Below are 27946 nucleotides of genomic sequence, written 5' to 3'. Positions count from 1 at the left end.
ATACTTGGATTTCAGGGGTGTAATTGAGAGTCCTGCAAGAAGTACATCTACAATGAGGCAGACATCAAATATACACAGATGGTTAGTTTACTGCTTTTTTTGTTTTACATACTTTTTGAATTACATTTGTATAATGTAGTCAGCTGCAAATCCCTGGAAGTTTATTTAATAATTTTGTACCTATTCATTTGGAATTTTTTTTCTTCTTCTAGTAATCATTCAAATGATCAGAGCCAAACCATTTCTGCAAGAAATTGCAACACTACCACTAGTTCCTCCACTTCATTATCAATGGCTTTTAACAGGTCAGTATTAAAACTGTATTGGGCCACTGGAATGCATTTATTGTCATTTCAGATTTCTGAGCTAATATTTGGGGCGAGGCAAATATACAGTGGAATGGACATTGTTAGTTTCTGTCCTCCGTCTATCTGTCTATCTGTCTGTCTGTGCACGACTTCTTCTCAAAAACCGCCAAACCATTTGACTTGATTTTTGGTGTGGATGCCTTGATGAGTGTAGATGGTAATTTGTTCATGAGAAGTCAATCTGCCACAAGTATGCAAATTAGCCCCCCAAAACTCAACTGTGGCGGTCTATAGTGAGAGCGCCATCTATAGTATGGTGTTGGAATAACTTTTCAAGACGAAAACCGCGGAAAACTATAGCGAAATCCCTGTGTTTGCCGCCATCTTGAATAAGTCATCGTGACGCCACGAGGCGTCATAGTTTTCCCATTTCACAAGGTTTTCGTCATGAAATCAACCAATTTCGGACCATCGCCCTCAAAATTATTGATGAAATAGTTTCGGGACCCATCGACAGTAGAAAAGTAGAAACTTAAGGTGAAAATAATGAAAAAAAAAACGGCTGTTACGATCCAACCTGATTTCAGTTCAGACTATTTTAAAATGGTCATTTTTGGTCAAAAATTCTATTTTCGACTCCTTCTTCAAAACCGGTAGCCTGAATGCTTTGATACTTGGCGCGTATGTACCTTGTGTTGACATCTACTAGATTTGTTCATCCCATGGCCATATCTTTAATTCTCTAATTTTGGCGAATATTTTTGTCATTTTTGGTTAAAAATGGAATTTCAACTAACCACTATTTCCAATGCTTTGGTGTTAGGCATACATGTGTTTATTATTCCATTGACAACTTTTTGTGGTTGTTTGGCGATATTTCATTTAAAAGTACAAATTTAAACAAAAAGTTGTGGCATATACAGCACTAATCTTTTGTACAATAGCCGTTGAGCAACAGGCCATTGGCCTATTTTTGTAAACTAAATCATCAGAACTTCAGGAGAAGTACCTTTCTCTGATTTGTTGTGGTGGTACCTTAATTTTTTCTGAGCACAGTCCGAGTATTTTTGGATTAGGTTACATACGTGGTGGTTCATCTATCATATTTTCTATTGGTCAATATTTAGTCCTATCTGCCTGTCTCAAACAGGTTGATTTTGACTGCTTCAGATAAATATTGAAAATACTCTCTTGTGGACAGGTAAAGTTTTTAATTACTGGACATTATGAGTCCAAAATTGGCCGGCTCACAGTTATTGCACTCCTGTATAGCGCTTTCATATACATCTTACATGACACCTATTAGCCCTAGTGATTGTTGTAGATGCTAGCCTATACTATATATACTATATTAGCCCATACTAATGTGAACACAACTAGTATGTTAGAAATGATTATTTTTGATGATATGTGCGTATAATTTTTCAAACTGGGTACAAAGGCAGACTACTCATTCTCAGTTTGATTTGTGTTATGATCCTGTCCAAGATTTTGTTACAGCTTGCCACATGAACATTTAGATTTAATTCTCTGTGTAAAACTTGCACATGGACCTGTACAAAATAGAGCATTGCATGGCCGCACCATTTATTTTTCACATAAGTAAGAAAGGGAAAGGTCATGTGCAATTAACAATGTTGTTATAGAGTATCAGTCCATTAATATTACCAACACTCTATTGTGAGTACCTGTACTTATATGCCCCTTTTCTTTGTGCCTTCCTATAAACTTTTCACATCACTATAACAACAACAAAGAAAATGTTATTTCCTGGGACTTCATTACAATTATGAAAGATATAAAAATTATAGCTTGTTTCCAGGAGAGTCAAAGTTTATTTATATTCATTAAAGTAGTTAATTAATTTTCTGACCTGAGACCAACTTCATTATTCAAGCAAATGTTGCTAATAGCACAATAATAATATTGTCATATTGTACAGTGTAGATTTGATTTTATTATTCATAGGAGTTACTCACAGATATTTGATAGTGCAGGGTGTATTGAATCTCAAGAAGATAATGTTGCAGAAGAAGAAAACACAGTGGCTAACAACACTACATTGTACCCAAGGTAGGCAGAGATTTGGTTGAGCCATTCATCCACTAATATTAATTCAGATAGTTTTGAGGTTTATTAGCTCCATTGTCATCGAAGATGACAGTGCGCAGGTGTACGTCATATAAGTCATTATCTGTTGTTATCCATCAACAATTTGAGGCTTTTGACTAAAATTTTCTGGTAGTCCAATTTCTAGATATGTAGATACCTTGTGTAAATCACTGTCAGATTTGTTTTATTTCATGGCCAAAAATGTTATTTTCAACTTTATCGTGGAAAGTGCTCACATGAATGCTTCAAGATTTTATATGTAGACAGTTTGGATGGTATGTTCAATTTTCAGTTTTTGGCAATTATTTATGTCATATTTAGTCAACACTGATGTTTTCAACTTATTTTTGAAAACCACTATACTGATCAACGATGATTCATACAATGTCTCTATTAGAATATGCAAATGACTAAAAATGACAAAACTCTAAGTTAATTACTCATTCACAAATCATACCAGTAACATCATTTTATGATCCATTTTATTAAAAACAAAATTAGCAAAAACAGATCAGACTGAATCACTATATATTGCTTTGACTTTATTTATGTTTATATTCTTATAGATGTACTCTGGAATATGCTGTCACATTACTAAGTCACCATGTGGTGGATCGAATACATATGGACTACAATAAAGACAATGGTGATGATTATGATGATCAGGACTAATAACGTGTGAATATTTTAAGGTCAACGTTCTGGAAAACTGCTGTTAGAGCCATAAATCGACCAGATTTCCTCCCAAACAAATTAATTAAAGTGTCATTCATTGGAGAAAGTGCAGTGGACGATGGGGGGCCCAGAAGGGAATTTTGTAGTTTATTAATAAATTCTGTAAAAACCTGTGGCGTGCTTGAAGGCAAGGAAAACAATCTGAGCTTTTCTCATGATTTGCGCTTTCTTGCTGAAAGAAGATATTTCACTGCAGGAAAGATGGTTGCTATATCTCTTTGCCATGGTGGTCCCGGATTACACTGTTTGAGCCAAGCAACATTCCAATATATGGCAAGAGGGTGTGTAGAACAACCAATAGCCATTGATGAAATTCCAGATTATGACATACAGCTGATAGCCAAACAGGTGAGATTTATAGTCTTATTCGTGAAACACAAATGTGCAGTCTTTGCAAGTTACCCTTCTTGTATGCCTGTCTGTTGGTCTGTCCTCCAGTCCACCCCAGTCTGTACAAGAACCACATTTGGGATTCATATGCATGTATATACTTTTCATGATCCAATTCAAGATAGAGGTAAGACAGCCATTTTAATGCTAAAAATGTGTCAAACAAAACTAGCTATTTTCACTTTTCATACCCACTGTGTGTATTGACCTATTTCATGCCAACAAGTACTCTATACATCTCGCAATGGAAATATATACATGGAACTAAACTAATATAAATTAATAGTATCTTTCCCTAAGAGACTATCGAGCTTCTAGTTAGTGTGAATAGTCTTTTACTATAGATGATGGGGGAGGGAGGGCCTTGCTTCACCTGTGCATGTCTGAGAATTGCAGTGCAACTACAATGGTCATGATAATTTGATAATTCTCGGGGAATGTCCTTCATGACTTATTATATAACCTTGTATTATATCCTATGCAGATCCAGTCTAGTGAGACTAATGAGGAACTCAGAATAGCTGTATCGCGTATTGGAGAAGAAAGTGTCGCTAATATCACAGGATTTACAGATCCGATGAGTACAATTACATTGGATATGAAGGCTCCCATTCTTGAAAATCTCACTACACATCACTGTGTTTATAAATCCATACCTGAGATAAACCAATTTTTAGATGGAATGAATGTTCTGCACATAGCAGACTTGGTAAAGGCCGAACCAGGTAAGTTTACAGTTGCTCTTAAAATTTTCAACATCGGTGATGAGGGTGCTCAAACTTGTTTGGTAATCGATGGTGTCTATCACTGGACACACTGTATGGATGGGGATGAAAATGAAAAGTTGCGAATAATTTACCTCAAACTTGTATATTAATGAGGTGATATGCATAAATATTTAACATCCTACTTTTTTATGGCTTCTGTAGCTGTGTGATAAAAGTTAATTCTACAACTAATTTCAACTTGCAAAGTTCAAATGCAGATTGCTCAAGTTAATTTAAATGTGTAATATGCATACAAATCATAGGTAACTGCTTAATGTATTAAGAAACCCAGCTGTGCAAAGATTGTTTTATTGGTTTAATGTTTAGGTCAAACTTTAAGATTTACCTTGCATATCTCTCTCTAGTCTACACATATACATTTTAAGTTTGGTTTTGCCTTGTCCAAAATAAATATTGAGGGACAAAGTATTAGAGACAATACTGTCATCGTCATAAACCTTTTTTCTGGTCGCAATAACTTGATTAGTTTTGATTTGATTACTTTTAAGCTTTCCGATATTATTCACATGAAATCTTGGATAGGAGTTTTCAAGATATTGATGAAAATACGTCTTATAAAATTCCTATACGTTAACATGGGTATGGCAACAGTTCTTACTGGCAGATGAGCACTATTGCAGATAGATATGACCAATTAAATTATTGACCATACATGTATATGGTTATGTAATCTAATTAAAAATGCATAACTATCATATCTGGAGCACTATTGCAGATAGAGACATTCAACTGGTGCTTTATTGTAAACATTTCACAAGAGACTGAAAAGATGCATCCTTTGACCTAGCATTTATCCATATGCAATTCTGAATTGCACTGCTATGAGCCCCCTTGTAATACCTTGTAAACCATAGCTGATCTTACACTCTGCTTTAACCAAGGCATTTACCAGCGCTGCTCTTGTTAAACAGTACATTCACATTTAAGCCTATTTACTGTATTTTGTTTTTTAATCACAAATTATGTGCCACCAATCCAAATTGGTAATCTCCTCCCCAGTTTTAATGATTTTATAAATGTGAGGGAAGCTTACACATAGTGTATCAAAAGAAGGTGTTAATTCCAAAGAAGTTATAACATGAAACTCTGAGAAGCTTGAACAAGGGCAATGCCCTCATGGTTTTTACTATGTTTTATTATTTTAAATTAGGATCTATGGAGCACTTCATGTGCTTGAGTAAAAAGCTACTCCCATCAGCTGACTACTTAAAATCAATCCATGTGGAATATAGTCCAAGTGGCTCAAATAAAAGTATAGAAGAAGAAACTACCATCTACTATTGGTTTGAATTTATTGATGAATGTGCTAAAGGTTAGACAACTACAAAATGTTGTAATCTACATGTACTGTAAATGTTTAAGCTTTTTTTCTATGTCACTGTTTCTGTGGATAAGGTGAATTACGGGGGGAGGGGGGGGGGGTTCCATGACACAATTGGTCAAAATAAATGTCTCATTTGCATAATTCAGAATTAATGGGCAATGGAAAACTCGTTTTTTTCAGTAAATTTGTGCCAAAATGCTTTCCGAAAGCATACATGATAGTTCTAAATTGAGTGATTCTATGTTTACGAGCTGAAAAAATAATCAAAAAACTGATGTAAAGGTGTTTTTTGAGACACAATTTTTACCAGACTCCAGCAAACTGTTGAAGTAACCCACAGGTTTTTTCTATACGCTGATCATAGCAACCTATGAAATTCATGGAGAATGCAGAGGAATGTTTATATTTCACTCAAGTACTATTGTACAAATTTGCTCAAAATATTTTCAGTGACTTGTGTCTCTGACAAGTAACCTAATTAGTATGCATTTCGAGAAACCACAGTGTGTGTGTGCATGTGCAGTTTGAAATGGAACAATTTTGAATGCAATAAAATCATGTGTAGAACTTGGGCTGAAATATCAGGTCGCATTGTTTTTTATATATATTAAAAACTCAACATTTTGAGCAGTAAAAAGTGTCCAGACTGTTGTTTGAACCCCAGGGTCCCGGGGGGGATAAGGGCGACTTTGAACCTCGGGTTGATCTGTATTTCTCTTACATGTTCCGAATACTATGAAGTCTGAAGAGCAAACACGTCTCTTGCATTGATTCCCATATACCTCGGCTATTTACGATACCCTTAGTTTTCACGAGTTTAAAAAAAAAAAAATCTGACCGACTGACCCAATTTTTCAATTTTCCGAATTAAGGGCAACATAAGTTTTTTTTTTTTGGCCTTATGCTGTAAAGAAATCGCTGAAATGGTTTCATATGTTCGTAAAAGGTAGTAGCTTAGACGATGAGCTACGAACGACTGACTTTGAACTTTTCATTCAGGACGAATGGCACCCTCTCGTGTCAATCCCCCCTGGGATGTAATACTTGACACTTTAGTCTATACCTAGTTTGCCTATGAATTGAAAAAATCTAAATACCGATACATACCGATACTTCATTGAAATTTGTCCATGTAATTTCTCGAGAAAAGTTGTATATCAGATTTTCGTTATCAATTCCCACTGAGAATATAGTATTATTTATTATAATGCTAAATGATATCACAATTTGACAAGTGGAACCTCAATCTTACATTCATTTACATTTTGTCTTAATTTAGGGTTAAAAGCCAGAACCACACTTTTTTTGTGGTTTTGCGGGTTAGCAGTGTTTCGTCTTTCGAGTACTTGACATGGCTAACACAATGTTCTTGTAGGAGACAGCAGTTATTTCGACCGTCCGGTTGCTGGTTTTATCTAAAAAACAAACTAAAAAAGCCCTCAATGAGAAAACATGGGTTTCTTACTGAGAAAACTTAGGCTTACTGAGAAAACTTGGGCTTCTTACTGAGAAAACTTGGGCTTCTTACTGAGAAAACTTGGGCTTCATACTGAGAAAACTTGGGCTTCTTACTGAGAAAACTTGGGTGTCTTCCTAACAAAAATGTGGTTTCATACTGAGAAAACTTGGGCTTCTTACTGAGAAAACTTGGGCTTCATACTGAGAAAACTTGGGCTTCTTACTGAGAAAACTTGGGCTTCTTACTGAGAAAACTTGGGCGTCTTGCTAACAAAAATGTGGTTTCATACTGAGAAAACTTGGGCTTCTTACTGAGAAAACTTGGGCTTCATACTGAGAAAACTTGGGCTTCATACTGAGAAAACTTGGGCGTCTTACTAAAAAAAATTTTGTTTCTTACTGAGAAATTTTGGGCTCAATACTGAGAAAACTTGTGGCTTCTTACTGAGAAAACTTGGGCGTCTTACTAACAAAAATTTGGTTTCTTACTGAGAAATCTTGGGCTTAATACTGAGAAAACATGGGTTTCTTACTGAGAAAACATGGGTTTCTTACTGAGAAAACATGGGTTTCTTACTGAGAAAACATGGGTTTCTTACTGAGAAATCTTTGGCTTCTTACTGAGAAATCTTTGGCTTCATACTGAGAAAACTTGGGCTTCTTACTGAGAAATTTTGGGCTTCATACTGAGAAAACTTGGGCTTCTTACTGAGAAAACATGGATTTCTTACTGAGAAATCTTTGGCTTCTTACTGAGAAATCTTTGGCTTCATACTGAGAAAACTTGGGCTTCATACTGAGAAAACTTGGGCTTCTTACTGAGAAAACTTGGGCTTCTTACTGAGAAAACTTGGGCTTCTTACTGAGAAAACTTGGGCTTCTTACTGAGAAAACTTGGGCGTCTTACTAACAAAAATGTGGTTTCATACTGAGAAAACTTGGGCTTCTTACTGAGAAAACTTGGGCTTCATACTGAGAAAACTTGGGCGTCTTACTAACAAAAATTTTGTTTCTTACTGAGAAATCTTGGCCTTAATACTGAGAAAACATGGGTTTCTTACTGAGAAAACATGGGTTTCTTACTGGGAAATCTTGGGCTTCATACTGAGAAAACATGGATTTCTTACTGAGAAAACATGGGCTTCTTACTGAGAAAACTTGGGCTTCTTACTGAGAAAACTTGGGCTTCTTACTGAGAAATCTTTGGTTTCATACTGAGAAAACTTAGGCTTCTTACTGAGAAAACTTGGGCGTCTTACTAACAAAAATTTTGTTTCTTACTGAGAAATCTTGGGCTTAATACTGAGAAAACATGGGTTTCTTACTGAGAAAACATGGGTTTCTTACTGGGAAATCTTGGGCTTCATACTGAGAAAACATGGATTTCTTACTGAGAAAACATGGGCTTCTTACTGAGAAAACTTGGGCTTCTTACTGAGAAAACTTGGGCTTCTTACTGAGAAAACTTGGGCTTCTTACTGAGAAATCTTTTGTTTCTTACTGAGAAATCTTGGGCTTAATACTGAGAAAACATGGGTTTCTTACTGAGAAAACATGGGTTTCTTACTGGGAAATCTTGGGCTTCATACTGAGAAAACATGGATTTCTTACTGAGAAAACATGGGCTTCTTACTGAGAAAACTTGGGCTTCTTACTGAGAAAACTTGGGCTTCTTACTGAGAAAACTTGGGCTTCTTACTGAGAAATCTTTGGTTTCATACTGAGAAAACTTAGGCTTCTTACTGAGAAAACTTGGGCGTCTTACTAACAAAAATGTGGTTTCATACTGAGAAAACTTGGGCTTCTTACTGAGAAAACTTGGGCTTCATACTGAGAAAACTTGGGCGTCTTACTAACAAAAATTTTGTTTCTTACTGAGAAATCTTGGGCTTAATACTGAGAAAACATGGGTTTCTTACTGAGAAAACATGGGTTTCTTACTGGGAAATCTTGGGCTTCATACTGAGAAAACATGGATTTCTTACTGAGAAAACATGGGCTTCTTACTGAGAAAACTTGGGCTTCTTACTGAGAAAACTTGGGCTTCTTACTGAGAAATCTTTGGTTTCATACTGAGAAAACTTAGGCTTCTTACTGAGAAAACATGGGTTTCTTACTGAGAAATCTTTGGCTTCTTACTGAGAAATCTTTGGCTTCATACTGAGAAAACTTGGGCTTCTTACTGAGAAATTTTGGGCTTCATACTGAGAAAACTTGGGCTTCTTACTGAGAAAATATGGATTTCTTACTGAGAAATCTTTGGCTTCTTACTGAGAAATCTTTGGCTTCATACTGAGAAAACTTAGGCTTCTTACTGAGAAAACTTGGGCGTCTTACTAACAAAAATTTTGTTTCTTACTGAGAAATCTTGGGCTTAATACTGAGAAAACATGGGTTTCTTACTGAGAAAACATGGGTTTCTTACTGGGAAATCTTGGGCTTCATACTGAGAAAACATGGATTTCTTACTGAGAAAACATGGGCTTCTTACTGAGAAAACTTGGGCTTCTTACTGAGAAAACTTGGGCTTCTTACTGAGAAAACTTGGGCTTCTTACTGAGAAATCTTTGGTTTCATACTGAGAAAACTTAGGCTTCTTACTGAGAAAACTTGGGCGTCTTACTAACAAAAATGTGGTTTCATACTGAGAAAACTTGGGCTTCTTACTGAGAAAACTTGGGCTTCATACTGAGAAAACTTGGGCGTCTTACTAACAAAAATTTTGTTTCTTACTGAGAAATCTTGGGCTTAATACTGAGAAAACATGGGTTTCTTACTGTGAAAACATGGGTTTCTTACTGAGAAAACATGGGTTTCTTACTGAGAAAACATGGGTTTCTTACTGGGAAATCTTGGGCTTCATACTGAGAAAACATGGATTTCTTACTGAGAAAACTTGGGCTTCTTACTGAGAAATCTTTGGTTTCATACTGAGAAAACTTAGGCTTCTTACTGAGAAAACATGGGTTTCTTACTGAGAAATCTTTGGCTTCTTACTGAGAAATCTTTGGCTTCATACTGAGAAAACTTGGGCTTCTTACTGAGAAATTTTGGGCTTCATACTGAGAAAACTTGGGCTTCTTACTGAGAAAATATGGATTTCTTACTGAGAAATCTTTGGCTTCTTACTGAGAAATCTTTGGCTTCATACTGAGAAAACTTGGGCTTCATACTGAGAAAACTTGGGCTTCTTACTGAGAAAACTTGGGATTCTTACTGAGAAAACTTGGGCTTCTTACTGAGAAAACTTGGGCATCTTACTAACAAAAATGTGGTTTCATACTGAGAAAACTTGGGCTTCTTACTGAGAAAACTTGGGCTTCTTACTGAGAAAACTTGGGCTTCATACTGAGAAAACTTGGGCGTCTTACTAACAAAAATTTTGTTTCTTACTGAGAAATCTTGGGCTTCATACTGAGAAAACTTGTGGCTTCTTACTGAGAAAACTTGGGCGTCTTACTAACAAAAATGTGGTTTCTTACTGAATTCATAAAATTGAGGCTTAAAGGAGAATACTGATACCTAAACTACTCACATTCTATAAACTCTTTACAAGTTTTCATGTTGATATGTTTGGTATAGCAGTAGAAAGTTGTCCTTTTCAATTACAGTGTTCCTTTTTTCACTTGTCTTTTCAGGACTAGAATCTATCGAGACTGAAATGGGACAGTTAATATTCCATGCTGGCACTGCTATTAAAGATGGAAAAAACTGTCGCCTCTGGTGGTCGTGTCCTTGCTAATGTTGCCATGGCAACTGATCTACCTACTGCCGCTACAAAGGCCCTAGAGGGCGTGGCTGCTGTTAAGTTTGCAGACGCTATTTACAAGAAAGATATAGCACAGAAAGGCTGCGACTTTGTCAGAAAACAAAGGTCTGTCTGAGTGGTATTTCTGATTTATCTATTCAAGAGTGGATACCTAATTTGAAAATATATCATTGTAAAAATACTTGAAAGACAATCATGCTCGTGTTTTGACAAAATGCCATCATGCCATATTTTACTCAAACCAGTAATCAATTTATTTGTTTCAATGAAAATTGTAAATTTCGTAATTGGACGTATGGTAAGAGCACTTTTATATCAAACTAACCTAGTGAATACACTGAGTAAAATGTTAATACATTACAGGCTATGTAAACAGCACCTAGACAGATTAATACATACATGTAAACAACACCTAGACAGATTGGTACATACATGTAAACAGCACCTAGACAGCTGGTTATGTACATGTAAATGGCACCTAGACAGATTGGTACATACATGTAAACAACACCTAGACAGATTGGTATATACATGTAAACAACACCTAGACAGATTGGTTTGTACATGCAAACAACACCTAGATAGATTGGTATACACATGTAAACAACACTTAGACAGATTGGTACATACATGTAAACAACACCTAGACAGATTGGTACATACATGTAAACAACACCTAGACAGATTGGTACATACATGTAAACAACACCTAGACAGATTGGTACATACATGCAAACAACACCTAGACAGATTGGTACATACATGCAAACAACACCTAGACAGATTGGTACATACATGCAAACAACACCTAGACAGATTGGTACATACATGTAAACAACACCTAGACAGATTGGCACATACATGTAAACAACACCTAGACAGATTGGTACATACATGTAAACAACACCTAGACAGATTGGTACATACATGTAAACAACACCTAGACAGATTGGTACATCCATGTAAAATCTCGTGATCCGATAATGATTTATTGCAATATCTTTGATATCTTTGTATTTGTTAACCATTCTGTCTTCATAGAACTCTCCTTGAAACTCGGACATACTGAATCGACCATATCATAAATTTATATTTACGCTATTATTTTATACTGAACATGTTCTATCATATGTACTGAGGGGTCTTTAAAAATAATTTCTATTAAAGACTGACTCAGATAGGTGATGTTTATCAATGATAACTGATATTATTATTTCATTGAAATAACAGATGTTAAATGAAATTGCTTTATTTGAAAAATGTACAGTGTTGTTAAAGAAGTGGAACATGAGAAAATAGAATAAAAAATGTCATTTTGTTAAAACAAATCACTATCTGTGTCTGTCTTTATTTCATTATTACAAATTTATAATTCAACATTTATGGATTGTCTTACTTATCTCCTTTCTGTCAGACCTTCAGATTATCCGCCCTTGATCAATTCACGAACAAATATTAATTACCTAATTTGCATAATTAACAAATTTTAATCTTTCACACTGATATCTAAATCAATGAAACTTGGTACAAAGATGCTCTAGGACAATGTACAAACCTGGTTAGTTTGGGTTAAAATCTGTTCATATTAATTCCTTAATTAGCATAATTCATAATTTTTTGTTTTTAATCGCATTTCAATGAAACTTTGCATACATTGCACAGACCTTATTAGTTTTACACTCAAATCTGTTCATATTAATTTCCTGATTTGCATAATTAGTTTTCAGTTTTTCCATCAATATCTCAAGTACAAGTAATTTCAAATTATTGTTGATGTGTCTCCAATACTCTCAGCACATGGGAGTTCTTTCTTAGCTTTCTTTGATAGTCCCTGTTTTGACCTCTGCATCTGTGTACGTGTACGTCTGGTAAGTGTCTGTGCGTGTGTCTGTACCAATGCCCATGTCCGCATCTGTGTGTACCCATCTCTATCTCAGACATCCCTGAACCACCTGCATTCAAATTTTACACTTACAATGTGCACATGCTCTGATTCCAGATGGCCAAATGGCAGTCATTTTTGTATTATGAATTCATCAAAATATCGGCCATTCAAGATCTAGATCTTGGTTGTGTATGAACAAATGTCACTGATGCACATCATTTTGGATTCATATTTGACTTTTTGGCCTTACGACTATATTTCCAAGATTTATGTACCATTTTCATTCGTATTTGGCACATACATCATACATGTCACTTTGTTTCATAATCAGATCAAAGATGGCTAAATAACGGCTGTTTTTACCTTGCCCGTACCATCAAAGATGGAAGGGAAAGGTATATTAAGGGAAAAATTTTGTCCGGCGTTGTCGTTGTCATTGTCGTCGTTAATAATTGTTATTGTGTACATAATAACTTTACTAATTCTATTCCAAACTTCATCAAACTTATTCATCAGTATAAAGTCTTCCCTGAGTTGGAACAACAGATGTCCTGTATGAAAATATCATGCAAAAATTGAGAAAATCTGATAAAATATTTTGACTGTTTCTACTTGACTGATACACATCAAAGGTCACTGATCTCTGTGGAAATATGCATTGTTGTAAGTGTTTAATGAAGCAAATCATTTATTTTGTAATAATATCCTTGGTAATGTATATCCCAAATCCCATGGGAATACTATACTGAGTTTAAAAACCAACTCATGGAGTGTTTGCACAGTCTGATACACATTTGCAAACCTACCAATAAAATCTTTACAGAAAACAAGATGTTAGAGAATCAATATAAGCACTCCTATGAACTGGGTGCCAAACTTTGATCAAGATCTGAAGCTAATAGAAAGTCTGTTTAGTTCAAAGTTATCAAATCAAAAACAATACAAAGTGCAAAAAGCACTGATGTATTAATAAGCTGTGTGTTTCCGCTGTATTTAGAGAAGTTGTGCAAATATAGGAATATAACATTTTTGAAGGTGATGATTAAATAAAAACTTTATTTGCTGCCAGTTATTTTCTTCCCCTTTTGATGATCATGAGTACTCTGTATCATAAAAGAAAACTTGTCAGTGATTTTTCCCAAAGGCTTTATATACTACCTATGTTCCTGAAATAAATGTATATAACAAATCCGGTTAATAATTTTGTGTGTATTTTGTGATTCGAGTTTGCATTTTCACTTATTTGGAGGAAATGGGATTCATTCTTGTACATCCAGCACCAATAACAATAGAATTTGCCATTCCATTAAAAAAAAAAAAAAAAAAAAAAATCTGCATTCGGCCGAAATTGCTTGTATGTGGTTACATCACCAGCCTTAATTATATTAATACTGGAGATGTTATTACAAGAATATTGCAAAGTATGTGTTGGTTGATGCAACCTTCGCACTAATTTTATTACGAATACGTTGGACAAAGTATGCGACTTTTATACTGTCAGAATGTGTGCAGTGAAGGATGAAGTCAGAGTATGACTATTTCTAACCCGCTATAAAATGTTGAAACTATAGGCTGAGATTTTTCAGTAAAACTGTCCAAAACCATCCATAGATGCACGTTTTTGGTAAATTCTCGTGCTTTTAAAAACATGTGGGCAAAATGCATCATGCCCCTATTTTAATGGAATGTGCTATAAAAAAAAACACCTAGAAAATGTGAATAACTGGTTCTCTTGGCAGTGCAAAACTTTTTTGATGACGCTTGGTAACAAAACTTAAAATCTGACATTTAATATAAAGTTTACAAGGGAGCATTGTGATTGGCAGAGAAGCACCAGATTAAGAGTTGTATGGTCTACAGATACAGAGAAAAAAAAGCAAGGATTATAGGTGTAAACTGACTCATCTACTTGGTAGTAAAAGTTCCTCTTGTTGATGAGGGCGCTATCACTCTGGAAGTCTCCATGAACTATTGTGTAGCAGTTGCTTTGGATCACATGTCCGGCTGAATTGGAAAGCACGTTTGATGACTCGCCAGTATGTTTAGCTGCCATGATAAATTATAGAATGAAACCTTGCCAGATATTTGGAAGACTGCCCTGTACTGCCAACCCGTACCAGTTTCACATGCACTATTCTACAATATTTTAAAATTCTGACACTGAGGGCGCTACATAAAATTTTGACAGGTTGCCAAGTAAATGTTGAATTGGCCACTTATTTATGCATAAATTACAGACTAAGAATCCTGGTAGCAACCATTGGAATGAAATGTGACCAAAATATGTTTGCCAATTCAGGCATTCTGGTTAAATTGTGAAATCACAATATACTTTGTTACATGTGAAAATCAGAGTATAATTATATATAACTGAAAATCGATTTTAGTGGATTAAATTCTTTCATTTATCTTAATCTAACATCACTGAAAACCTGATTTTTTAATGGCATTGCATGTTCCATGTGAGGTATAAAATGTATGTGACATGCATTAAGATCTCATTAAGTTTGAACAAAATCTGTCTATGCATGACTGAGGTCCAGATTTTTAAATGAATAAAATATGTGACATGATGTACATGTCCTAAGAAATGTTGGAAGTTCCAAAAACAGACCTCCACATATTGTCCACAGCTGAGATCCGGTTTTTAAATGGCAGAAATGCTTGATTTTGATAAATTCTTTAACATTACATTCAGCCATCTTGAATCTTTGTGTGACATGTTTGATATATAAAGTATAGTCAAGGCATATCAGAGATCCAGGCTTTGGTACATCGTTCATTAAAACTAAATGACCACCAATCGGCCATTTCAAATCTCATCTGGAAAACAATGACGTGCATCAAGGCCCCAAAATGTACCAAGTTTGAACAGCAGAAATTTCTGATTTTTAACACAAAAATGGCCGCCATTCGACCATCTTGAATCAGATCATGAAACAAATGGACAGTAAGTTTGCAAGATGACTTGACATTGTCGTTCTGATATGTACACAGTTTACGTCTTTATATTATACTATTAGAAGGTAAAGCAAAGTTCTTTAAAATGTGTATTCATAAAAAAACACAAACAGGTTATTTGGATGTTTGAATGGAGGTGGTCGTGCTAAGCATGCACCAGATATGGGTCTTGTATAAACAAAGATGGCAACTTTGACTGTTGCACAGACCATCAAGTACAGACAGAGATTTAATTAGGTAATACCTTAAGTAATTGGAAGGTATTGGAAGAGTCATCAACGACAATTAGTGCACATCGCTGCCAGGTCAAAATTCATACTAATGATTTCCAATAGAAAAGCGTAGTGGATTGTGGGAAACTCAATGTTTATCAACACAAATGTCGCACATGCGCGGTGCGATGACCACCGCACTTAAATAATTCTTGAATTACATACAATGTAGATAAACGAGAGAATACTTATTGAATATCTACAAGTTTGCAAATAATGTTTATCATCCTATGAAATAGTGAGCAGACAAAATGCCAAAAGCTTTGCATTAAACCGACTGTCTGATTAATTTCAAAAACCCTTCTAAATTAAGCAGAGAAGTGTAAATCCCCCTGTTGACTTCACTTGACAGGAGAGCAAAAAATGTTTACATTGTCCCCAGGGCTCTGCCTTCCACTATATTCAAGGATTTCCTAGACATACAATATACGAGTTCACTGAGGATGAAAAATGTTATCCAGTTTTATTCATTGATGGATAAACTTAACATTTTAATGTGAAACTGATGTAAATTATGATTTTGAATAGAAACTTCAACAATTAATGTAAAATGTCTGAGTTTAACCACATTATTCGGTCATCACCAAGTTTGAGAGCATTACTTGCTATCAATTCCAGAGCTCTTGGGTAGACTTTGTGTTCAGCTCGCTTAACTCTCTCTTGTAATGTTTCCATGGTGTCGCCAGGACAGACTGGTACTGCTTCCTGCACGATTATAGCACCAGCATCGACCTCCTCCTGATAGTGAGAATATAAAGATAAATTTAGTGTGTATGAATATTTTATTTGTCTGCATTTTTGAAGAGTAATTTTTCTGTTCTAGTCTGCGTTTAACTAGAAAAGGCCTCTGCATTTACTGGCATGCAAATTGTTTTTCATCTAAGTGAGAGTACAACTTTCTCCTCACTCTTGAAAAATGAAGCATTTTTTGGAGTAGTAGCAATCTGGATTTAAACAAATGATTTTCAAGTCAACAAGCTGTGTGGATGCGTGGTCACTCTACTAAATGGATCTAAATAGGTGATTTGTGGTTGAATGCAGTAAGTGGCCCACTATGATAAATACGTATAACAGGTGTTATAATATGAGGTTATTACAAGTATACCTGAAAGTATGCACAAAGACAGTACAGCGACAAGGTATTCTTGTAATAACCTTATTATTATACATCTTTTCCTTCCAAGGATACACCACGGGAATGCCAAAATCCAAAAAATTTAGAACAGAATCAGTGAATTTCTTTGTGTTGAGTCCGGTCAAACCCTGGTGGCAGCCATGTTTGTTTTTATTATTAGAGGACGCTTACACACGTTATCATTCCATATATGGAATTCACATTTCCTAATATGGTAGGATGAAAATACCCGGTAAAATACTGCAAAATTACGGCACGCTGTAACTTATGGCGTTACAGTGACAGATGTATAATAATTGCATATGGTAATCCCATGATATTGTTATTTGTGATATGTGACACGAGTGTCTGCTGACGTCAACCTAAAAGAAAATATTGTGGGATTATATTTTCATCACATGCGTATTTCCACAGTCTGATAAAGTAACTCCGGAGAATTAAAAGGGAACTATTTCTGAAATAACACCGAATACAAATATTTCATCGCATGCATTTGTATGCTAATTTTGTTGATGGCACAATCTAACATCTTGTACGCTGTGTGAAAAAGTGTGAAATTGAAATTCCAATACTTTTTGGAGGGATTGAATAATACACACATGGGCTTGCTAGAATGAACCATTTTTTAGGACAATCAGTAGTTTCAGAGCTTTCAGACTTGAATGTTCATTTCAAATTGTTTTTTGTTTTCTTTGATGTTTAACAGCAACTGACGTTCATCTGTTTGTGACCTGAAGTAGTATCATTATTTACATGTGCATTGTTATAAAACAATGCATACTTAAACCACTTCGCTGTTGGTGTTCATACTCACCACAACAAAATGTACGGAGCAGCCGGTCACACGTACCCCAGCCTCTAACACAAGTTTATGTGCATTCATTCCTTTGAATGAAGGTAGTAGCGATGGATGGACATTTATCAGACGTCCATGCCACTTACGAACAAACTCCCCACTCAGAATCCTCATGAATCCAGCCAAACAAATGAATTCTATTCCGGCCGATGCAAGGGTCTCATGAACTTTCATGTCAAACTCAACCCTTGATTTAAATTCTTTGTGCCGGATCACCTTAAAAAAGAAAAATTCAATCATTTTATAAAGTGTATTACAAAACTGTCCAATGTAGCATTAATTGCCCAAAATATTCATAATTTGTAGCTGCAAATTCCTACTTTTGATTGAAACATGGGACACAAACGTGCAACCAATATGCAATCTAGATACACTGAATGATAAATTTCTCAGGATAAACGCATCTGCGTTAGTGTTGTTACCTTGGTTGGGATTCCAGCTTTCTCAGCTCGCTCTAATCCTTTTACTCCTGGAATGTTTGATATGACTAATGCGATTTCTGCGCAGCTGCCAACTTTAGGGTCTATTGTGTGGTCTATCAACGCCTGAAGATTGGTTCCTGATAATCAAAATGATAATAAAATGTTACTTTAGTCTCTCTTGAATTCTAAGTGTAGATTAAACAGTGATATTGTAGATATTTTCTGGGATTAATTTAAGTTTTATGTTTTTAAATTCACAGATTCGTGAAAGAAACAACAAACATTGAAGTGCCCTATAGAAGAACACACACATACCAGCTACCTGTGAATGACTAAATGTGTTATGAATATGCAAATTAGTTAATCAATATGCAGGAATTTAATACAAATTGTTCTATACCAACCTGTTCCTGATATGAGAACAGCCACTTTCATCTTCTTGCCACCATTGACACATTATTTGTGATCACCTTGTCCACTAACTACTGTATGTACTTTGTCTTGAGGTGTGACTGCAGACAGAGCTATGTCAAGGCCTTGAACTTGAACTCGCGATATACCTACAGCAAATATATTAAGGATAGTTTAAACAAAATATCAGCAGTACTGTACTTTATTCATATGGATTTTTTTATTTTAAATATTTGTTTTACTTTGTTCATATGGATTTTTTTTTTATTTTAAATATTTTTTTTACTTTATTCATATGGATTTTTTTTAATTTTAAATATTTTTTTTTTACTTTGTTCATATGGATTTTTTTTTTAATTTTAAATATTTTTTTTTACTTTGTTCATATGGATATATTGAGTGTTTGATAATACAAGTCAATGACACTGCAAAAATTACTCTACCTTTTATCGTTGGAATCACATTTCCAATAACTGAAACCTTTTCACCAGATGATTTCACCATCTCTAAAACATCCTTGCATTGTTCCTGACTGACCACCAGCACTGCACCAATTCCACAATTGAATGTCCTTGCCATTTCCTCTATAGCCACATTGCCTTTATTCTGTATCCAACCAAACACGGGTGGTATGTCCCACCGTGATGCATCCAACATCGCACCATTGTTGCCTGGCAACACACGTGGAATTTTCTCCAGTAAGCCACCACCTGTTGTATGTGCATATGCCTTAACATGTCCACTCCAGATTGCTGGTAATAACGTCTTGCTGTAAATCTTTGTCGGCACTAAAAAATCTTCACCTTAAGGTTTAGGAGTGAAAGATTACTAATATTATCAATACAGTGGTCTTTAAGAAGCTTATCTCCAATGTGCTTAAACAATAAAATAATTTTGTATAGCAGATTATTACAATACGACTTACTTTGGCCATAGACACAATAATATAATTTATTAAGTGCATATAACAACAGTATTTATTATTAAAGGTAATTTTTCAAATTAAGCATAACTTCATGATTCTAAATTTAAGACCATAGTATACTGGGAGATGGTAACATGAACCATGTTAAAATCACAAGTCACCAATTTCAGAAAATAACAAGTCATTGAAAATGACACAGTTCCCGTTAAATTTTTGAAAGTTCTCTCTGTGCTCGTCATATTAAAGCGGAGGGGTTGTCGCGAGCGTGTCCTTGAAACTTGAGTTCCAAGTGGCGTATACAACAGATTGTTTATTTACATCAAAACACGTGTTCCATGTAGTAGTAATGTGGCCAAAAATAATAACAGTCGTTATTCGGCCATCTTTGATCTGATTATGAAACACACTGATATGTATGATGTATGTGCCAAATACGAATGAAAATGGTACATAAATTGTGGAAATATGGCAGTAAGGCCAAAAAGTCAGATGGCTGTCAATCGGCCATGGACATGCATCCTAACATGTATAAAATACATGTATGTGCCAAATTTGAATGAAAACTGGCAGAGCACGTCCAAGATACCGCATAAAAAAACAAAACAAGATGCCTGCCAGTCGACCATCTTTGATCCAATTGCAAAATAAATCGTCATGGACCTGTATCCTAACATGTATAACATATGTACCAAGTTTGAATGACAACTGACAAAGCATGTCCAAAATACAAGTTTTTGAAAAAAACAAGATGGCTGCCAGTCGGCAATTTTAAATCGAATCGCTAAACCACTGCATGTGCATATGTCCCACATAAAGTACTAGGCACATGCAAAGAATGAACGGAATCGGTCCAGGAGATTCTGAGATATGACTCCGAACAGACGCACGGATGCACAGATGCACGGACGGAGACCGAATTATATAAGTTATCGTTTTCAGACTTCGTCCGAACGGGGACTAATAACACTCTAGACACTAACAGCTGGATACACAGTTCATACAGCAGGCCTGGTTCATCAGCCCAGGTTCAAATGTTTCTCAAATGAATATTACAATTATGCTTAATTTCACACCAGTTTTCCTTGATCATTGATGACTTGTTAGAACACAATAGCACTCTTGTTTTGAAAATCCGAAAACCATCATCATGAGAACCAGTTTCATCACTAGTACTGATGAATTGAATTGAGATTACATACTTTTACATTTTGTATCCTGTAGTACAGGTATTATCTTAACAATGTATCAGTCACTGATATACATGCTATTTATACCATGTGTGTTCATGTAACAATAATCTCATAGTTTGATGTTAATTATGATATAGCAGTCTTCTGCCAATTCCCTGTTATTGTCTAATAACTGGACAGCATGTGCTATCAACTGACCAATGAGAATTGTTGTAGCACAAGCTTTTACAATAACTTTTCAACCCCCTTGATCCAAAATGCATGTTGTCTATATATTTAGTCTGTTAAGACAAGTGAGTTACTATTCAGTCGATCAAATGTCAATTTTACTTGTCCTGGGCTATAGGATTAGCCTTAGTGTCTAGCTCTGGATAAAATGATGGGAGTACGGAGTTAACAACAACACTTATCTAATGACTTATGTGGAGAAAAAGGACTTGGGCTACTGTAAAGATAACCACTCTGTTCCACTACCTTACGCACTAAACTATAACCGTTGCTATGGACACCAGATGATGCAAATCCCAAGATCACATCACCGGAGGAGATTTTCTCCATTTGCGGTAGAGTGTGTTTCCTGTCTACAGCACCGACAGCGAAACCAGCTAAGTCGTAGTCACCTTCTGCGTACATGCCAGGCATCTCAGCAGTCTCACCACCTAACAAGGAGAAAACACCACATCAGTCAAACTTGTTCAACCAGAAGTATTTCAGCTCCAGAGTCCAAAATAAATATTTTCAGCAGATGTTACACTGCCAATGTTTTGTCAATACTAGCTATGAATTTTCACAATCTGAGGACTTGTAGGGCGTTTGGTAAAAACAAAATTTCTAACAAACTTTTGTCTCCCCTCAATTTCAAATGTACATCTCTTATCACGTGAGCAAAAACTTAAAATTTGTCTATTCTGAATCTTTTTTCAAACTATAAAATTAAAGAGCAGTAGTCATCACGCTATGCATGTGTGACATTTGTGTTGATAAACATTGATTTTCTCACAACGCCATGCGCTCTTCTAATGGAAATTATGAGATTTGACCTGGGTGCGACTTGCACTAATTACCGCTGGTGACTCCTTTGATATCTTCCAATCACCTAAAATATACCTAATTAAAAGCTCAGTAACATCTCAGTTTGTACTCGGTTATCTTCAGTCAAAGACATCATCTTTGTTTATATGAGACCCATATATCTTGCGCATGCCTGACGCGATAACTAACGCCCTTTTAGTGAGTGCCGGTAAAACGATTTCCTACCACGGATGAAACCGATATGGCGGCGAATACAGTGAATATCAACACAACAGGTGGTTCTCCTAACAATGGTGATGATAATATGGCAACAATACTACGTGAAATTCGCAGTATTAATGAAAAGCTACAGAAAATCAACGTATTAGAGGGGAAATTGGAGCAGGTAGAAAAATCTATGAAATTTATTAATGATGTCTATGAAGAAAATAAAAAGAAACTAGAGGAAATACAAAACACTAATCATCTACTTATTGCTGAAAATGATCTATTAAAAAGAAAGGTTTCAAGTTTGGAGCGAAATTATAATGATTTGGATCAATATACGAGACGGGAAAATATTGTTATTACTGGCATCCCTGAAACAGATAACGAGGATACTGACGAAATAGCTTTGAAAGTTGCTAAAATCGCCGATAATAATGTAACGATGTCGGACATTGATGCTTCGCATCGTTTTGGAAAACGTCAAGTATCCGGTGAACAACATCATAAATATCCATCTCCAATTATTGTTTGTTTTACTACAAGAAGAGTTCGTGATTCTGTGTTCAAAAATCGTAAAAAGCTAGCTGATGTCAATTCATCAAACATCGGGTATCGAGCTGCAAATATTATCTATATTAATGAGAACTTAACACCAATGGCGAAATCATTATTGACAAAGGTAAACATCAAAAGAAAGCATTTTAAATGGAAATTTATGTGGACACATAATGGTAGAATTTCAATAAAGAAAGACGAATTGTCACCTGTGGTCCATATTGCCGATGAAGAAAGCCTTACTAAGATATGCTAATTTACCATTGTTATGTGTACTTAATGTATAACAACCAATCATATTGATGGATTCAGACTCAATATACAGTTTACTACAAAATCATAGCATATGTCAATCCTATTCTTTAAATGAGTTCAATGGTAAGGAATCACTTCCTTTGTTATCAAATAATTTATCTGCTCTTCATTTAAATATTCGGTCACTAAGTGCACACTTTGATGACCTGTCAACTTTTTTAAGTTTATTGAAATGAAAATTTTCTCTCATTGGTGTTACTGAAACGTGGTTACATCCCGGTTCGGAAACTTCAATATATAAAATACCACTATATAACTTTATTAATAATAGCCGCAACTACTCCAGTGGTGGTGATGTGGGTCTTTATGTACACCAGTCATTATCATATACTATGATTGATTCAATTATTTTACGTCACTGTGAATCATTATTCGTGGAAATACAAATAGGCATTAAACAAATCACAGTAGGAGTTATCTGTCGCAAACCAAATACACCTGTACATGAATTTCTAGAGAGTTTTGAAGTCTGTCTCGAACATTTTTCAAGTAACAAAAATCGTTGTGTTATCCTCGGTGATTTCAATATAGATGTTAGTTGTACAAATATTTCACAATTTGAATATGTTACCTTACTTAATGAAAATAATTTTCAACAAATCATAGATGTTCCGACCAGAGTAACTAGTACTACATGCACAACAATAGACCATTGTCTCATAAATTTTTCTGATTATTTCATCGAAGGAGGTGCTATTGAAACTGATATTAGTGACCACTTCCCAGTGTTTGCCCTATTCAGGGATCTACATCATGTTTTTAACAGAAAGTCGGTTAGATATAAATTTGACTTCTCACAGTTTCATTCAGATGCATTTGAAGCGGAAATGGCCAATATTTCTTGGACAAATGACCTCGTTACGACCTCGTATTCATACCAATTTCATGTATGCAAATTTGACGTCATCCCACCCCGTATGACGTCATCGCATCCCAATATAAACAGTGCACTCATGGCCGTACCTATAGTTGAACGTAAACTACTAAAGCGATTAACAAATATTGCATGCTTCAATTACAATGCTTCACAGATAAATGATTCAGGAATTACTCCAACATACACATTATCGCCAATTACGTATGTACCAAATTTGATCAAAATCAGCTTAGAAGTTTTTGAGATTTTACTTATACAGTCACGCCAAACTCATTCTTTCCATTATGTGCTTCGCACGCACGGAAGCTAAAATTCGATCAAATATTTTAATTTCTTCCTACAATTATGATATTATTTATATGCGTGTCAGCGTTTGATCAAATAATTACATGATGGAAAAAAAATGTTTATTTGTGTTCTATTTTTCCAATGTTTTGTAATCTCCATTTGCAATGGGTAGAAGGTTTCATAAGCTTAGTCGTCAGAAGTGTCACAAATATAAAATTAAAATAACTTGTTTAAAAACTAAATATATGCTAAATAAAAATGAAATTGTTACGCGGGATGAGAGCGGTAATGCCATCATGCTTCAAGGCTTGGCGTTGAATACACAAACTTAATACATAATGCAGATGATAATATGAGGGGGGGGGCAAGGGTTATTTTCGTTCAACGTAATTGCAATATTTTTTTGTTCGTACAACGTAAATAGAAAAAATAAATTCCGTAATTTTCAGTGTAATCATAGGCTAGACGTACAACGTAATCAATCAAATATTTTTTTCGTACACTGTAAAAATGTGTCATTTTTCTCGTACGTACAATAATTCACATTCAAATAAAACAAATCGTAAAGAATAATCCAGGGAAATTACATTTTAGAAACTGTTAAACGACTAGATGACACAATTCACTACAAAATTGAATGTCAAGATGTAAAAGGCCCTCTAGCCGAATGAAGAGCATTACGAGGGTAATATGCGCATGCGTCTCTTCACACGGTGCAGCAATGGCGGAGAATTTGAGTCGGAGAGCTCTTCGGACCATTCAATGTTCCATTTGTTAACACTGTAAACTGTAAAAACGTCTTTTTTTCTTCGTAAATTGTGAAAAGCCCTTTTTATTTTCCGTAAAACCGTACCAGCTACCCCCTTGCCTCCCCTCTAATATAGATGTATTTAATTTATTTATTTTATTTATTCATTAATGCTCAGACTATGTACCTCTAATGGTCTGTGATTTAATGTGCCGACGCAATCTTGGTGGGTTTTGCTCCGATCATGGTCCACACTGTTTTTAGTGACTTATTTCGTCAGTTTACTGGTTATATGTTACGGGGTCGATCTATGGCTGCGCTGTAAATGTTCAACAATATGATCTTGAAGATTTATATTCTTGATATTCCTACTTCGTCAGCAGTAGTCATTGATGCCACTTGTTTTTGTCATAGTTGCTACTAGTAAATATTGACAAGCTCTCGTCTCTTCCAGAAATGTAATTATTGTACTAATACAAAGTATTACTGTGACATTGAAACTCCCGGGTAATGAGATGTGAAATTTTATTGAAATTATTTTAAAATGGTTTAGTCGAATTCCTTGTTCGTTTTACTTTTTCAGATGTGTGCTAGACTGTTTTAATAAAAATAAAATTATAAGTAGGCAATAGCTTTTTCGCAATTCGTTTTTAAAATGTTTAAAAAATAAAAGTCAACCCGCCAACCGTCTCCACTCTAAAGCACGCCCACAGAATAAATAAGTTTATCTGCGTTGCTTCTCACGATATCCGACCAGAAATATGGCTAATACCGTTCCTGCCACCGGTAAAATATTGAAGAGACGGTCAAAAACATCAGAGGTTGAAAATATGATTGCTAACGAAATTATATTGTGTGGCAGTGATCCGATCACTGGTAATTTTTCTTCTTTTCGAGAAATAGCAGAAAAGTTTCGTTTCACCAGGGAGCTGCAATGACTCATTATCGCTCCCTGGTTTCACCGACAAGGGGATCCGCAAGCAAAGGCAACAGAGGATATTACCATAACTCAAGGTTGGTGACTTAGAGTTGATAAAAATATTGAAGAGATTTCTTTTGATTCTTTAAATTGTTGTATGACCTCTCGTCAGTGGGCGTGGTTTAGAGAAAATACGGTTGGCGGGTTAACTTTTTATTTTTCACGCGTCGACCTTTTCACTTTGGCGTGTAGATGACTTGACAAGTTGTTTGACAGCTCTCAAAAAGATTGTGCGACGCTCACCGTCGGTGGCGACTTTTTTATGACGTTTTGAACACTTAGTCAATTTGAGCAGTATGGATTTTGTTTTTCTCATTTTCCCGATGTTTTTGTCGCTTTATTGTGAAGTTTGTGTGGATTATTGAAAACTGTTTGAGAATCAGTAATATTCTATACTTTATTTTATTATTTGTTTTGAGGATATGTAGTTTTGTATATTTACCATAAACATAAACATTGTCTTTGTTATCAGTTCATCTTATATTCATATTATATGGATGTGAGTGCACTGGCGGATCCAGGAATTCGGTAGAGGGGCGCTCCTATTGACGTGGACTGGGTTTGTCAATTGATTTGTCATTTTTTTGTTGCGGGTTGAAGGGGCGTGCCTCCCCAAATCTGCACGTGGAGTGTGTATATTAATCCTGAAATATGGATTGCTATTGTGTAATTATGACTAGACAGTGATAACAATCAATCAAGTGTAATCAATATCTAATAAATTACATTCCATATATTTGTGAATATGATCTCAATTCTGAATTTTGGGCATTTGAACATTTTGAGCTTGTTTAATGTATTGAATCTTGAGAGAAACAATATTATATGACATTACTTAACAAAATAATATTTTGCATCCAGGCACTATGCATAACGTGATTGCAAAGTGTTGTATTATTGCCTTGATAGTGCAATGCTTGCAGCCAAATTTGTATTGATGTTTTTTTATTTTACAAAATGCTCAACCATATATTTTTCATATTGCATTTTTTTATTTATGAGCAAATATGTTATCACACACTTTGAATATGTATATGTATATGAATATTTGATTACACATTTAAAATAAATATTCCCTGCAATAACGGAGAACTGTCAACGGTCTGTTGACATGCGCCCTCTAAGGCCATAAACGTATTTAAGCGGCCATTTTGTTTATCGACGACAATGGTTCCAAGTCCGACTTCATAATACTAGTAGTAATCTTCTAAATGCAGCGTACTCGGATGTCACCGACTGGATGCGAGAAAGCCAGTGAGCAGTATCGTGACCTGTACATGCAGAGGTCAACTATAGAATGGAGTGTGATTTTACAGTCATTATAAAATCACGAATAATCTGGTCTATGTGGTAGCTGCATCATTAATGACTTATTTTTAGTTTTATTTATTTATTTATTTATTTACTTATTGACTCTTACACAATCCCCGGAGGGAAAGAAAATGGTCACAAAGTAACAGGAGAAAAATATATATAAAAAACAAAACAAAAAAACACAATATACTAAATAACAAATACAATCACTAAATTACTAAATAATACAAGATCTCTATAATACTAACTAATATAAAATTACTAAATTGACAGCAGGCATTAAGATGTCAAGTAAGACCCGGCCTGCTTCCTGACTTCGAAGCTTTTACTTATGAACTGTGCTACTGGTATAATAACGTTTTCATTCTGTAACAATTCCATGAATTTTTTCTCTGCAGGTTTATTTTCAAATGCTGGGATCATATCCTTAGCTTTATTGAACAGTTTGGTACGCAACTCATTGTATTTGATGCATTCCAGCAGAAAATGCATTTCATCTTCAATTAGACCTTTGTTACACATGTCACAAACCCTGTTATTTAATGGGATTTTTTATGACGACCCATTTCAATTTTGAGACTATGGTCACTAAGACGAAATTTGGTAAGCACACTACGCAGTTCAAAGTTTTTTAGCTTGACTAAATATGGCTCAAGGTTTAAATCTGATTTGATTAGCCGATATGTTCTC

At 35.2% G+C, this 27946-nt stretch overlaps 2 protein-coding genes across 2 annotated transcripts in view; one reads left to right on the top strand and one right to left on the bottom strand.

The window, feature by feature from the left end:
• The window catches only part of LOC146736208 (uncharacterized), a 29269-nt gene extending 23619 nt beyond the window's left edge, over positions 1–5650 (top strand). Inside the window, 6 exon segments of the mRNA XM_085505782.1 lie at positions 16–81; positions 213–305; positions 2277–2381; positions 2987–3503; positions 4030–4270; positions 5484–5650. Coding sequence (XP_085361908.1) covers positions 16–81; positions 213–305; positions 2277–2381; positions 2987–3503; positions 4030–4270; positions 5484–5650 — 1189 coding nt within the window.
• Positions 5651–16446: 10796 nt separating this feature from the next.
• LOC146736207 (trifunctional purine biosynthetic protein adenosine-3-like) lies at positions 16447–21604 on the bottom strand (the record flags this gene model as incomplete). The annotated part of the gene is made up of 7 exons (XM_085505208.1): positions 16447–16740; positions 17952–18209; positions 18416–18552; positions 18820–18864; positions 18886–18975; positions 19270–19623; positions 21346–21604. Coding segments are annotated over 7 exons (1341 nt in total), but the record flags the coding sequence as incomplete, so codon positions are not given.
• Between the last annotated feature and the right edge of the window lie 6342 nt (positions 21605–27946).

Source organism: Saccoglossus kowalevskii, chromosome 11 (genome assembly GCF_978046115.1).
Source record: "Saccoglossus kowalevskii chromosome 11, keSacKowa6.1, whole genome shotgun sequence".
Taxonomy (NCBI): domain Eukaryota; kingdom Metazoa; phylum Hemichordata; class Enteropneusta; family Harrimaniidae; genus Saccoglossus; species Saccoglossus kowalevskii.
The sequence above is the reverse complement of the archived record's forward strand: the minus strand, read 5'-3'. Positions and strand labels throughout refer to the sequence as shown.